The sequence below is a fragment of the Nyctibius grandis genome, chromosome 3 (genome assembly GCF_013368605.1).
Source record: "Nyctibius grandis isolate bNycGra1 chromosome 3, bNycGra1.pri, whole genome shotgun sequence".
NCBI classification, from domain to species: Eukaryota; Metazoa; Chordata; class Aves; order Nyctibiiformes; family Nyctibiidae; genus Nyctibius; species Nyctibius grandis.
In genome coordinates, this window is record NC_090660.1 from 73,648,325 (window position 1) to 73,662,304 (window position 13,980).

Genomic DNA, 13,980 nt, shown 5'->3' on the forward strand with positions numbered 1-13,980 from the left:
GACAGTTCCTACACAGTGCAGTGAATTTTGTGAACATTAAAAAAAGGAAACTGAGAAATCAGAAAAAAAAAGCACTCAATACCTAGCAGAAAAAAGGGATGATACAAAATATTAAGCCTGCTGAAAGAAAAAAAAAGTGATAAATACAGACTTTATCCTTTACTGACATAAATCTAGCATTACCCACCAGCCAAACTCCGCAGTCAGGTTATAATGATTATCAGCAGAATCACAGTAAGGCCCAAGGACCTTATTTATATTACAGAATCCTACTGTGCTGGTTACTTTCCATATACAGAGGAGTTTTGAGAAACTTAGCATGTAAACTCATGTTTATTGAAGCTGCTTTGACCAACCCAACCTTGGAAAATGAGAGAGATGTCCATATTCTGTACCAATTTCCAGTAAAATTCATAATTCAGCAGACAATTAACTGACTGCCATGAACAGGAGACTTTCTGCTACCTTCCTGCCTTTAAGGAGACGATTTGAGATTTGCCACAAAAAGTAAAAAGAAGCATCTGATACAGCAGGGCTGAATCTGTAGCTGTATCTGATCGGAGTGCCTGGGACTAAATAGGATACCAAAGGTACAAATGGTCACGGGTAGCAGCAGGGATTTTGTCTTCCAGAGCCTTGGGTCCTGCTCACTGAGAAAAGCTCTGCATCTCTGAGAAAAGATGTCCTGCATGCGTGGGAATCTGAAGGGAGCCTTCACTTTGGCAGTCACCATCATCATAGCACACACGGGGATTTCCATCTTCCTGCCATCTCCAATGTTGCAATCCTTCACTGAAAACTGAGCACGGTGTGAAGTCTTTAGTTCAACAACTACAGAGGGGCCAAAACTGTATCTCTAGAGGACATTCCTAACACTGCCAACTACCTACAAAGTTATAACTATAAGCGTACTAGATTTTTCTTTTTTTCACATGGTGATCTAATGACAGAAATGATCTGATGTTCCAAATCAGCACATTACATTTGTGCTGAAAACAATTACAAGTCAAATCTTCCTGGGCTGAACTTTATCACTACAGTTTAAGTTCCCTGATGTTTGTATTGTATATGGTGCATTTGAGTCTCTGGAACTGCTGAAACGCAATTTAGAGGCATGAGATCACACATATTCCTGGCTACTAAACAATAGTCTCCGAGGTATTATTAATAACAAGATACACTGAAATAGTGTGCAAAACAAAACAAACAAGACTTTTAATGCTTAAGCAAAAAAAAATAAGCATTGGTTCATCTGGTCCCATCTGAATTGTCTCTGGTTTTTATAGCCTTGGTCCAAAAAAAACCCAGCTGCTCTTCTTTTTCCCAAAACAAGCAAGCAAGCAATGCAATGCAGAGACCATGGAGCAGCAGCAGGCAGTAGACATACATTGGTCCACCCAGATGTTCTTGGGGTGAGGAGAATGGACAGACAGCAAGTTGCTTCAGTCCATACTAACTTGCCATCGAGGCACAATTAAAGACGTGTCAGATGAGCCTGCCAGCACCTTTGAGCAGGTATTTATTTGCAACAGCAGTATTCAATACTTTGAACAAGAGATGGCCTTGTTTGTTAGTTTTGGATGCCATCTTAGGCTATCTTTCATCACTTTTAATTAATTTTTTTCGATGTTTAAAAGGGCATACGTGTCCACTAATGAGACTAAATTCACCCCCCTTTCTTAAAGAGAAGACAAAATGGTAAGAACTACCTATGGGATAAGCACTGGACTACTCATCACTCAAAGGGAAAAATAAACCAAAGGCAGGACAACTCTCCACACAGAATTTCAATAACAATTGTGTTCAACCACAATTTAATGTAGTCGATGCAGGAGATACTGCAACGGCCAAGTCAACGCAGGAGATAAGACTGGACAGGTCACAACTGTACTTTATTTGACATCTGTTCAGGAGGGTGAAACATGAAGGTATGTCCTACTTCTTCAAATGAGATCAGAAAGCCAGGAAGCCTGAACTTTCTTTTAAGCCCAACGGATCTCAGCATTGCCTATTTTAGCTTCTTACCACTGCAGAGCCAATAGGAGCGGCATGCACAGTTTCATTTTAAAGTCTTAATAAAAACAGGTTTTTAAGGTTCTAAATTTATTATATCTGATGTGGTTCTATCTGAGGAAGTCCACAGGTTATGAAAAAAATCCCTTCACTCGTAATTTGGTCATATCAAGTAGGATCTAGCAGCATTTTCACTACACAGGATGCAAGAAACTAAACAGCTTACAGGAAAAAAATAATTCTGACTCATTCACATATGCAAGATTTCTTTGAAGCTTAATTATCATTTTTGTATCTTAAAGCAGCAGTGCCAGAAATTCTGCTGCCTGTTCAACCACACACCAGACATTGCACAAGCAGCTGTTTCCCAAGGCACTGAACACCGACATACATGGGGAACCTGTCCAGTCCCGCTGTGAACAATTCTGTGGCGCTCCTTAGCAGCGACAGATAATTTCACCTGGCTTTAAAGGATATTGTGTGCAAGTCGCTAGGACACAAACTTCAAATTTCCCTCATCTGGTCCTCAGAAGGAGCCCACAGTCTGAACCCGGCTTGTTGCACTTGTTCCGGGGCCGGGAAATGAGTCTCCATCAGTCATGTATGCTCTGATGGCAACTGTTACTGAAAAGCCCAAACATCTTTTGTGTACTGTCATGGACTGTAAGCTTAATTTCATCATCAGATACACACATCTAAGTCCTACTGCTGTTGAATTAGAATCTTTCAGGTGTGTATTTGGGCTTAAAAAGAGCACCACGTACAAGCCTGCCCTCCCAGTACTTTAATTTTTTCCTCCCCGTTTTGCCTGAATATCAATTCTGCGGATTCATCGTGTTTTACAATTGGTTCTTGGATGACTCCTGAACTGAGAGACATTTTCACTCCTCGTACAGCTACACAGCTGCTCCTTTTTAAACGGGAATCACACACGAGTATTGCAGCGCGGGCTCTGGCAACATGCCTCGCCCTCAGCTGCAGGGCTTGGAAATTTGCTATTTAAGCAAAACAGTTATCGTTCTGAACACTAACCTAGACATCTGAAAATCTTTAAAAAACCCCGAAAAAATCCCATCCAACAACATAACAGAAGTTTTTGAAAGGAATAAGGAAGAAACACATAGTCCACTAGAAACATTTTACAAATACTGGCACCTACCAAAACAAAAGCAAACCTTCCAGGGAGGCTTTTTCTGCCTTAATGAAGTATAAGTCTGAGATGAGTAAATATCACAGATCAATTCCTGAACAACTGAAGGAAAAAAATTATACCTTATCATTAATCCACTGTTTGAGCTATTTTCAGAAAAGCTTTCCAAAAGCAACTCCCAAAGCTTCTCATGCTGAAAAACCAGCTGGAGAGAATTAGCAGGGCTATGATCTATCACACACCAGAAGCTCTGAAGAAGAGCTATTGTAACCTAAAAATCTGTGCCAGCACAGAAGAGAAAAACATGGAGCAAAACTTCCCAGCTAGGAAAGCAATGACCCAATGCTACGGCAGCATCAGTTGAGTGGACGTCACCCAAACTGTCTCTGAAGAGATACCAGCAACAGCCCTTCCTTTGGTAAGCATCCTGCTTTTGTTAACCAGATTAAATGAGAGTATCTGAAAATACTCTGATTCTCCTTGGGGCCCTATTAGAAAGTTGAAGACCATCTCTCCGAAGTCTTCAGAGACTACAGTATTACACCATGACAAAGGGGCAAATCCACCCTTCTGCTGGGAGGCATACAAAGGGAAAGAAAGAGTACAAAAAGACTGAAATTCTGACTTCTCAGGAACTTCACTTTAATCACCAATTCTTCATCAATTCTGTATACTGTGCTTTAACAGCAGTAGTTTCTCTTGTAAAGGAATATACAGGTTCCTTTTGGTTTTGTTTTTTTGTTTTTTGTTTTTTTTTTAAAGTAATTAACTGCCAGAGCTAATAATTGCAAAACTTCTGCTTCTCACAGTGTTGAAATGAGACCATTTTTTTCTAAATACTACGTCACTTTAAAAAGTAATGAAAATGCAGCAATTTTCTATGATAATTTTTTCAACGTATCATTCAAATATTTCACATTTTGATCAATCTTTTTAGGTGAGGCAGGTGACGTAAGAATTTGTAATGACCATACAGGAAAAATCTGTGGACAGGCCTCCTGAAAAGCAAGGAATTGGGGTGAGGAAAGAGCAGGCCAGTAAGCAGTTTGTTGATTTTTCTGGGGAGCCACAAGAAATCAGATCGGGAACCACACTTAGCAGTGCTGCACTCTGTCTTAGCCATCAGTAGCAGATTGACTCATACAAATAAGAACTCCATGGGTGCAGAGTGAGGCTGTCAGCAAGCCACACGAGCAGCTTGTGACAAACGTGCACATGCTCTCTGACAGGTCCCTGGGATGCCATGGACCAGGAAGGAGATGCTTCTTCAACTTCCCACTACGGACACGAGCCTGCAATGTGCAGTGTTGCAATCTGGGTTTTCACTGCAGTGTCAGCAAAGGGACAGCTGTGTGACGGAGAGGACACTCCTCTAACATTCCATTTTAGCTTCATTTTGCTCGTCTGTTCTTCCTTCATGTGTCTCCACAGGGCTTGAGCAGGCCACCCTGTCAGGACACCATGCAATACCCTCCCAAATCAACAGGGTTGCATCCATTGCATTAAGCTAGAACCTCCTACCACCAGGCCTACAGTATGAAAATTAATTTTTAAAGAACATTAGAATATTGCTTAGGAAACCACAAGATTAAATCACGAGAAGAACAACCATTGCATTTTTCTGCTGATTTGAATTATGAATAGAGTACGAGCAGTTAAGAGGAAACAAGATATGTTCTACAAGAGAGCCAAGATTTTTTTTGCCTGACATGTGCCAAACAAGGAGAAGAAACAGAAGAATTTGGCACCATTAAAAACAGTTTGTGGAGAAAGGAACTGAATATCTACAGCCAAGCTCCATGTGGTTTGTAAAGAGGAAACTTTTGTTTTATGGGACTCTCAGTCAGCCAAAATTCTCCCAGACAGCATGAAAATGGATATTAGCCTAAAAACCTACACGCATCTTGTAGAAGGATCACTAAATAGTGGGGAAAGAAAAGGAACACTACTGAAGTTTTAAATCAGAATTCAAAATCTGCCTCATCGTTGAAAAAGTTAGTTTACTAGACAGCTATAATGTCATACATGGTAGTGTGTTGGAAAGGAAAGGCAGCAAGTTAAAGCCCAAAACCAGAAGTCAGGAAAATGAGTTCCAACCCTGGCTCTGCTACCATGCAGCTCTATAAAACTTGGATAAAAGAGAAAGTCTGCCAACTTAACTGTGAGATTTTCCTTAACTTCATATAGTGTATTAACATTGCACTTATGCTGTTCCTTTTAGCTTCTATATTTCCCTCACTCCCTGGCACTACAATGCACAAGTTAAATAAGCGACTAGATGGAGTACTGAGAACAGTTATATTACTGTATCAAAACAAGGTCTGCCCAGCTTCTTAATCAAAATACTTGACTGAAAAAAAACCCAATGTTATATGGGACCCTAGTTCTCATAACTGAGCAAAACACTGAAGTGGCTGATACAATCCAACAGTCTAGCTGAATAGTGCAATAAAATGTGGCACTTCTGGCTTAAAACAGTAACTAGAACTTGTACTTCAGCATACAGGAGAAAGGCAATGGGCAGGCAACAGTTCTTCAGCACACGTTGAGTGGTTATGCCATGGAAGAATTTTTTTCATCTCCTCTGGCAACTATTTGAGTGCCCGGAGAAGCATGCAGCTGCATTATCCATAAATCAAGAGGAGACCACATCGACCACCAATTTACAGCAGGTGAACTGAGATGGAGTCCGCAGGCCAGACTGCAAGCTCGGGAAGCATCAAAGTCCCTGCATCCCACTGAAGTCACTCCGCGCTGGGGGAGTCGGAGGCCGGGGCAGCTCTGTGGGTCGGGACTCCAGTCTGTCCTGCAGTCGCCTGACGATGTAGCTCTCTAGTTATATCACCAATGATTAAAACACATCAGGTGGCAAATTTTGCCATCATGCTTAAAGGAGAAGTAGTTAATAACTCCTGTAAGAGGACAGACGGATTAAGGTTTGCCCCTTGTGTCTTCCTTCATACCAGCCTTTATACGTAATGTTTCAGCTAAGATTGGCCAACTAGTGTGCTTTCCTCGTCTAAATATAGTAGTAAGCATGAATCTCATTTTTGAAGCAGTCTGTATTTGCTTGGGTTTTCCTCATTCGTACCTTTAGGACTATTAACTTGGAGGAGGAGCAGAAGGGTTAATCGTTCAGTACTTTCTGTAAGCTATGTACATTTGTGTACAGTGCTCTAGATGGATGCTCCATGCTTCACGTTGCACTAGAATAATAAAAAGAGCTGAAAGCAATTCCCTTTCATTCTCGCCGTTTAATTTTATTTCCTCCAAAGAAGAAAGCAAAACCAAGCACTTCAAGGAAAAAAAAAAGAAATAAAAAGATTGCAGGCATTTTTCACAAAAACACTGGAAGGAAAAACCACTGTAGAAGTAAAAACCATTGCATTTTAGTGAGAAACCTGAAACTAGCAGTTCTTATTGCCACTAAAAATATCTCCACCCCCCCCACACACATACATTTACCAGGATGGCATCTACTGATGGGTTCTGGATGCTAATCAAGACCAGACCAGGTACAAACTAAAGATGAACAACCCTCAACAAAGTAGGTCAAGAAAACTGGGAGGGAAGGGAAACTGTGGCTAGGTGGCAGTGTACCTTAAGCAAAGAATACTGTAAATCATAGATTATTAGAAAAGTTCATTATGTGCTAAAAGAGGTGTCATCTTCAGTGTCATCTTCAAAGCCTTAGTAGGAAGCAGAACCCAAGATGTACATGATACCCAGACTACATATCAGAAGGATGAGAAGCAGCACTGAAAAAAAAAAGAAAAAGAAAAATCTGTCTTGAGACACGCTATCGTGCAAGACCCACAACGTAATGGCTCTCCAGGTCTACTAGTGCCGTAAGAGAACCCAAAAGCCAGTGAACCAAGTCTTGTACATTTTGAGAAGGCTATGGTTTTGCTTACTTTGTTTTATTTGACCTTCTCTAAGCTCTTACCAGAAGAAGCAAGTGGAGAAATAAGCTTCCACCACATCTTGGGACAACAGTGAATAGCTGACAGAAAACCCAAGTGTGGTGGTGAGAAAGAAAGGTTTTTAAGGCTACTTAAGAAACAGAACTGTTACTTTTCTGCCTTAAACAGTTTCAGTCTTCAGTCCTAATCTTTTCAGAGCGGAGTAAGAGTGGACAATGACATTTAACAAATGTCATGAAAATGCATGCACTCCCTAGGACTCCAACCAAAAGGATGGAGAAAAAGGCCTCTGTAGAAAGTCAAGGCAAGAGGGAGAGGCTGGATTTTTATGGTATCCTTCTATCTGTCCTTCCTGATGTTCCCTCCAACAGAAAACTACCTTAACATATTGCCTAAATTAGCAGAAGTGGTAAAAAAGACAGGCTGATGACATCTTGTGAACTACAATTCGCTTGGTAAGAGAGCTGTTAGCAAGCTCACAGCTTGTCACAGGGAAGGATAAGATGTTCTTGAAGGCAAAGACGAAATCTATTTTCTATTCAACAATATCTATCTGGGTTCAAGAGAGTAATTTTTTTGAAAAGTATCTTAGATGAATGTGATTGTATAGATTGGAGGTATTTTAGAGGATAGAATAAAAGAGAAAAATGAAAGACACTTTGCTCCAACAAGGCTTTAAATCCCTAACTCAGGCCACAGCAAAATCCTTTCTGAGAAATTTATCAAGTAATTCTTCTTATGTTGACTTTAATCTACAACTATACTGTTTTAAGTTTTTTTTTATACCATGCTCTGACACATTAGAAACTGGTCAGGAATAATATATGAGAACGTATGTGCCCTGTCTAAACCAGCATGGGAACTCCTGTACTGTTGTACAGTAAAACCCACACAGGTTACACGTGCCATATATTGTATCATTCCTCACAAGCAATCTTGACTGTGAAGCCTATTCATAATAATTCAAATACCAACCTTACTAACTGTCCTGGTTTAGTGGGGATTAAATTTATAGAATCACTTTTCTGTTACATTTTGTTTCAGTTTTTGACCAGCTGTGGTGTGGTGATCAAGGCCATTAGCAGTGAAAGCCAGGGCAGCTGACCCAGGCTGGCCCACAGGTGTATTCTATATCATTAACATGAGTTCACTATAAAAGGGAAAGCTGCTGGGGAGGATGGGCTCTTTGCTCTCCTCTCTCCTCAATGGTTACTATCCCTGGAGTGACTTGCCACCACTCTGTGGGCTAAGTATAATTTTGTGTCTTTTGTACTAGTATTGATATTGGTTTCCTTATTTTATTAAATCTGTTTAAATTTTAACCCACAAGTCCTCCTCCTTTTCCCAGTTCCCTTTCTCAGTCGGGGAGGGGACATTGGGTGACAGAACAACTGGTTATTGTTTAGCCCTGGGTGTGGGCTAAACAGAGACACTAACCTATAGAGTTGAGGAGGGAATAATTTTTACAAACCCCTTCATTGGTGTAGCTTACATAGGATGTGTGTTAACCTTCCAAGCAGACATAAACCTCTCATGAGTACTCCCAGGTTGGGTCTGTATCTTCTTTATCTAAAAAACTTTGGGATGCAAACCTCAGGACAGCAGGATCCATATTCAACGGATAAATACACATGCAACAATCTCTGTTCCACTTCTCTTCACCACGCCTTTCCCCAAAGCCAGTGGTTTTAATCTGTGGTCAGTCTGAGCCTCTTCCTCTTCCTGACAATTTGCAGCGCCCACCCTGCGAGGAGGGAGCCAGAAAGCATCCCAGCCTTGTCCCCAAACTGTTGGTTACAATTTGGGATCATTTTCAGCCGTAGGACATGAAAGAAACACTAGCAGACAAAAATCAGCATCAATTTGAGCAAGAAAAAGTGGAATACTACCATACCTACAGAAGTCACTAGGAGCCAACCCCTGCTGATCTTGAGGGCCCTTCCCTGACTTGGGCAGCTTTACTGCTGGAAGATGAGCAAGAGTTGGCTTCACCTGCTGTCTCACCTCCCACCTCAGTGAGGCTGTGCACAGCTAGTAGAAAAACAGCTCGAAAACAAAAAAAACCCACAACATAAAGCTGGGGCTGACTTAGACATTTTATGAAGACAAAAGAGAATAAACTGTACAATCTCTCGGCTGGGAAGTCATCAGGTTTTGCCATAGCAGAAGTACTTTCATGTGGCGGCACAAAGCTCTCTCTGGAGAAAATACATTCCCCAGCAAACAGCCTAGATAGGCTTTTTTTCAGTAACCAGTAAGAGCGAGATCTTTCTGTAGCATGCAGAAGGCACTGAGCCTCATTTGACACTGAAGTTTAACTCAAAATAAGATTTTCTGTGATTAAGAAAACTTTTGTTCTACTCCTGTTTCTTCACCATCTGTGATACGAAACCTGGCAAAGACTCCAATTAGTTTCCTTTGTGTTATTACTGCCACCAGCACTCAAATGATAAACATTTATACAAAAGGAAATTCTTCTTCCTTTCTTTGCTGTCTCCAAAGAATAGATGTAAATACTTTAATAAGAAAACCTGTACTGAACTCACCCTGAAATCTGGTAACACCAGATTACACCAACCACACTGCAGAAAAAGGCAACAGCAGATTAAGTCAATACAACACCGCTCCTGAGAAAATCTCTTCTCCAGTAACGAGCACTCAGCCTGAGAGGAAACAAAGCAGAAGCACCTCACACCAAGAAAGGCGAAATCCTGCAACATCTGCTTAAGGAACATCAGGGATGGATTTAGGGAGTTTTCTTCCCTGGGACACACAAACCCTTGTTACACTCCTGGATGTGTAACTCTCAGAGCCACGTAGGTGGTTCTGCTTCACCTCAGTCGAGCAGGACAGAGCCATCATCCAGCAAAACAAACTTACCCAACTCTGAAGTGCAAGTTAACACTTAACGGTGTATATTTACTTACTTAAACTCTTCATTTATATATACACACATTTGACCACTGTTGCTATCCTAGATGGAACCCACGTGTAGTTGTGGTTAAGATGTTAAATTTGATTGTTCGGGTAAAGATTATTTTGGTACCTTAAACACAACAAACGATCCCCCTATACAGAGTTTGCACACTGGTACAAGCTTGGCAACATATTAATTTCTAGAAAAACACCTGCATAGGTGAAGTACCAACATTTTTTCTAGCATAGGCAAGCTCTATAAAACTAGAATTGTTCGTGTTTCTGTCCAAACATTAATGGCCCGTGATCAGGAGTACAACCTTGACTTTAGCATTTATTTACGCAGTGATTTGCCAACAGCCCCTAAGTCAACAGGTTTCCAAATGTTTTTTGTGGATTCCTGAGGGGAGGGGGTAGCCCCGCCTGCTGCTGGAGTTATTATTCAAATAGAAGAAAGGGAAAGAAGAAATCTGACACATGGAGGACACATGGGGACAGATAAACAGTAAGGGTCAGATAAGCAAAGGGAGGTCACAAACTTGCACCAAATCTGAGGAGCATGAACTAAGCCTTATCCCCATTTTTTAATCCACTGCACCCTTAGCATGGCTTTTCTTCTTGTAGATCAGAAATGGCTGCTGAAGGCAGCCAGGCTGCTGCCTGGCATCTCTCAAGATCGTGCACAATTTCATTTCTTCCTTTATGCTAAAAAAAATAAGCAGTAATTGCACATTGTACTGGAGCAGGACAGCACTTCTACACCAGCAACTTATGCTGAGGGCTGTACTACACAGAAGTTGATAGGTTTTCCACTTTTTATTTCCAGTTGCTTGCACACTGGTGCTTCATACACTTCTTTGAAAAGAAACACAGGATTTAAAGCAGTGGTTTATTAACCAAACAGCAGTTTGGTTTTGGGGCAAGACAGTATGCTTTCTTGCTGAGGTCTCCTCCGTAGTATTGTTCTGTTGTGGCACAAATGTCCAAACAATTTTGCTACAGACTCTAAAGAGCTGACTTCAAAAGCTCTACAGCCACAAGGGTTATGAAAATAACCCCAAATGGGTTCTTTGATCCTTTTTGCCCACCACTCACATCTGGCTGAAAACTTTAAAAGAGCTTTGCCTGTTTCCATTTTCAAAAATTCAGCCTATTACAATTCTACTAGAATTTCTGCTAATCACAGACGCAATTTTATAATATGGCTGAGCCAGTAGAACAGCTTCTAGCCCTAAAACGACACTCTATCCCATTTGGCCTGACCGTATCCTCACTGCTCCCCTTTTGTTTTCTGTGCCCATCTCCTTTAGAGAGCTAAACTTGCAGGAAACTAAACCTATCAAAAAAAAAGAAAATAGTTTTTTGCTAGTTTAACACACAGAACCAGTTCACAAGGGGTTAGATAAGCAACAGGGAGAAGGAGGAGCAGGAGGAGTGACCAGTCGAGCAGCAGCTATCCACTCAGTAAGCTCAACTGAAATGTGAAGCCACTTCCTAATCTACTCTGTCAAGTAGTTTGTCTTACAGGATGACCCCACTGGAACATTGGGATGGATGTCTTCCACTTAGGAGATGAACTGGGCTCTCTAACTCAAGTCATATTAATAATGGTTCCAAAACAGACTTCATGGAAATAATGCATCTCTGTTTACAGCCAGTGACCAGATTCCTTCTGGGACCAAAACAAGAATTTTCACTGTTTTTCTCTGTTATTTGATTAATTCTATACACGGGCCCAAAGTTAGGGTTATTGGTCTAAAAACTGCCAAATTGACTTTCTGATCCTTTTTCAGAGGCTAGTAAAAATGCAATTTCTTTTTTGCATTTGTATTTCTACACCTTCCAAAAATAACTTATGAAAAGTAACTGCTTCCTATTTAGAATTAAATTATTATTTGCCATGCATTTCATTATGCAATTTAAAAAAAATAAACAATACAGTGAATAGCAATCCCTTCCCCTTCTTCACTCCTCCTCCACCAAGACTTTACACACATTTACTCATCAGCTACGGAACAGACACTGAGGAGCATCAAGTATTGGCAACACAAGTGAAAAATACCCTGGAAAAGCTTAGCATATAAAGAAACAGGTATTGTTCATAAAGAGAATAGTTCCAGCCAGTGCATCTCTCTCCCCAAAAAACTGCATCTTCAGTCTACTTAAAGTGTCCCAAAATACGTGTGTACCTTCTGTGAAGCTTTAGATCATACAGTTAAAAGAAACTAAAGGCCACACCGTGTGAGACACTAATAAAAGCCACCGAGATGTCCACGACCCGAGTTCTAGGGGCTTTGCTCATGCCACTATCAGCTATTCATCACAGCGGCGGCGGAGGGCCGACGCTGCAACCCAGCAGGAGCAGTATTTGCCCACGCTGCCTCAGCAGGTAAGGCCAGTGCACCCCGGACCCCACGGGAAGGCTGGCAGGTGCCGCACAAGCTCTCCTTGGCGCACAAATAACACTCAGGTTTTGCGCAAACCTGCGGGTCACTTACACTCACACGCCAAGCTACCAGGGGCCAGGCTGTGTGCTTTCTGCACCCCTTGTTTCGGAGCACGGGCTTCCACGCACCCACTGAAGGCAAGACCAGCCTCCGCGGGCGCTCCGAGCACCCACGTGCGGGCGGCGGCCCCCACCCGCCGGCCAGCAGAGGAGCCGCCGCCCGCGGCGCCGCAGCCCGCCGAGCAGCGCCCGCCCAGGGCCCCAGGACCCCACGGCCCCCGCGCTCGCCCCAGCCGCAGCGGGGGGCCGCGGGCCGCCATCCCCCAAGGCCCCGCCGTCCCGGCGGCGGGCGCTGATAGGGCTTCCCGGCGCGGGGGGGCGGGCGGAGGGAAGAGCGGCCCAATGCGCGGCTCGGTGGCGCGGCTCCCGCCTCGCAGCCCCGCTCCCCCGGCGCGGCCGTGAAGGAATGTGGCGGCCGCCCCCAGCCCCCGTACCTTTTCCTCCTGCAGAGCACGCACACGGCCCAGAGGAGCAGGGCGGCGGCGGCCGCCCCGCCGTAGGCGCCGAGCTGTAGCGTGTCGGGGCCCATGCCAGCACCGCTCGCCTCGGCAGCCGCTGGTGCCTCTCCGCCGCTGGTGCCTCGCCGCCGCCGGGGAGGAAAGTTTCGCCCGTCCTCCCGCTCCCTGCAGGAGAGGCGCCCGCCCGACCGGCCGGCCCTCTCCGCCCACCCCGAAGCCCAGGGGGCTGGGTTTGGCTGCTCGGAGCCGGACTTGGCGAGCGGTCCCGGTGCGACCCGGCCGGCTCCTCCCCGGGGAGCGCCCGGCGCGGGGAGTGTCGCGCCCGCCCGCCCATCCCCGCGGCCTCCCGGCGGCGGAGGGGAAGCGCCGGCTTTCGGCGTGCGGGGAAAGGCACCGACCCGGCGGAAAGGTCCCAGGACGGAGACCGGAGCGCGGGGTCCCGGGGTCACCCCACCGCGCCGGAAAGCGGCTTCTACCCTCCGAGCCCCTCCAGCCCTCCCCAGTGCGTGTACCCAGTGCAGACTGTGCTGGGCTGGGGCAGGTAGCGGCTCCAGCAGCCCTTTGACCTCTGCTTGGTTTTGGTGCAAACACCCGATGTGTGTCCCCTGCCTAAAAAGCAAGACAACACCCCCCCCAGCTTCAGAAAACTTAACCTGATGTAGGATAAACTATATGGGACCAGTGAAGGTTGGCTCTTGATGCTGTGCCGTGTGAGAAAAAGGCAAGTCTAGTCCTCCCAGTCCTCCCAGTTCCACCGTGCCAGCCCTTCTGGCATGTTAAAGAGAGGGAGAAGAGAGGAGGAGGTGAGAACCCAAGAGCTAAGGCAACAGAGAGATCCCCAGCCAGAGGAAATGGGATGGGGTGGAAAGGGACAGAGGGCCGGAGAGTTTGGTACTGCGTGGCAGGGCAGGGGGCTAACAAAATACCAGGGCAGCAGTACCTTATAGCTCTGCTGCTGTCTGGTACCCTCAGAAACGCTGCTGTGATGTAAGATACTGTTTACGCAAATTCATG

The 13,980-nt window shown here is 44.2% G+C and overlaps 1 protein-coding gene across 1 annotated transcript in view; it reads right to left on the reverse strand.

Moving 5' to 3' along the window:
- Positions 1-13,315, reverse strand: part of CYP7B1 (cytochrome P450 family 7 subfamily B member 1) — a 126,177-nt gene extending 112,862 nt beyond the window's left edge. The window contains 4 exon segments of the mRNA XM_068396896.1: positions 12,943-13,079; positions 13,082-13,159; positions 13,162-13,296; positions 13,298-13,315. Of these exon segments, the coding sequence (XP_068252997.1) occupies positions 12,943-13,079; positions 13,082-13,159; positions 13,162-13,296; positions 13,298-13,300 (353 nt within the window). The 5' untranslated portion in view covers positions 13,301-13,315.
- Between the last annotated feature and the right edge of the window lie 665 nt (positions 13,316-13,980).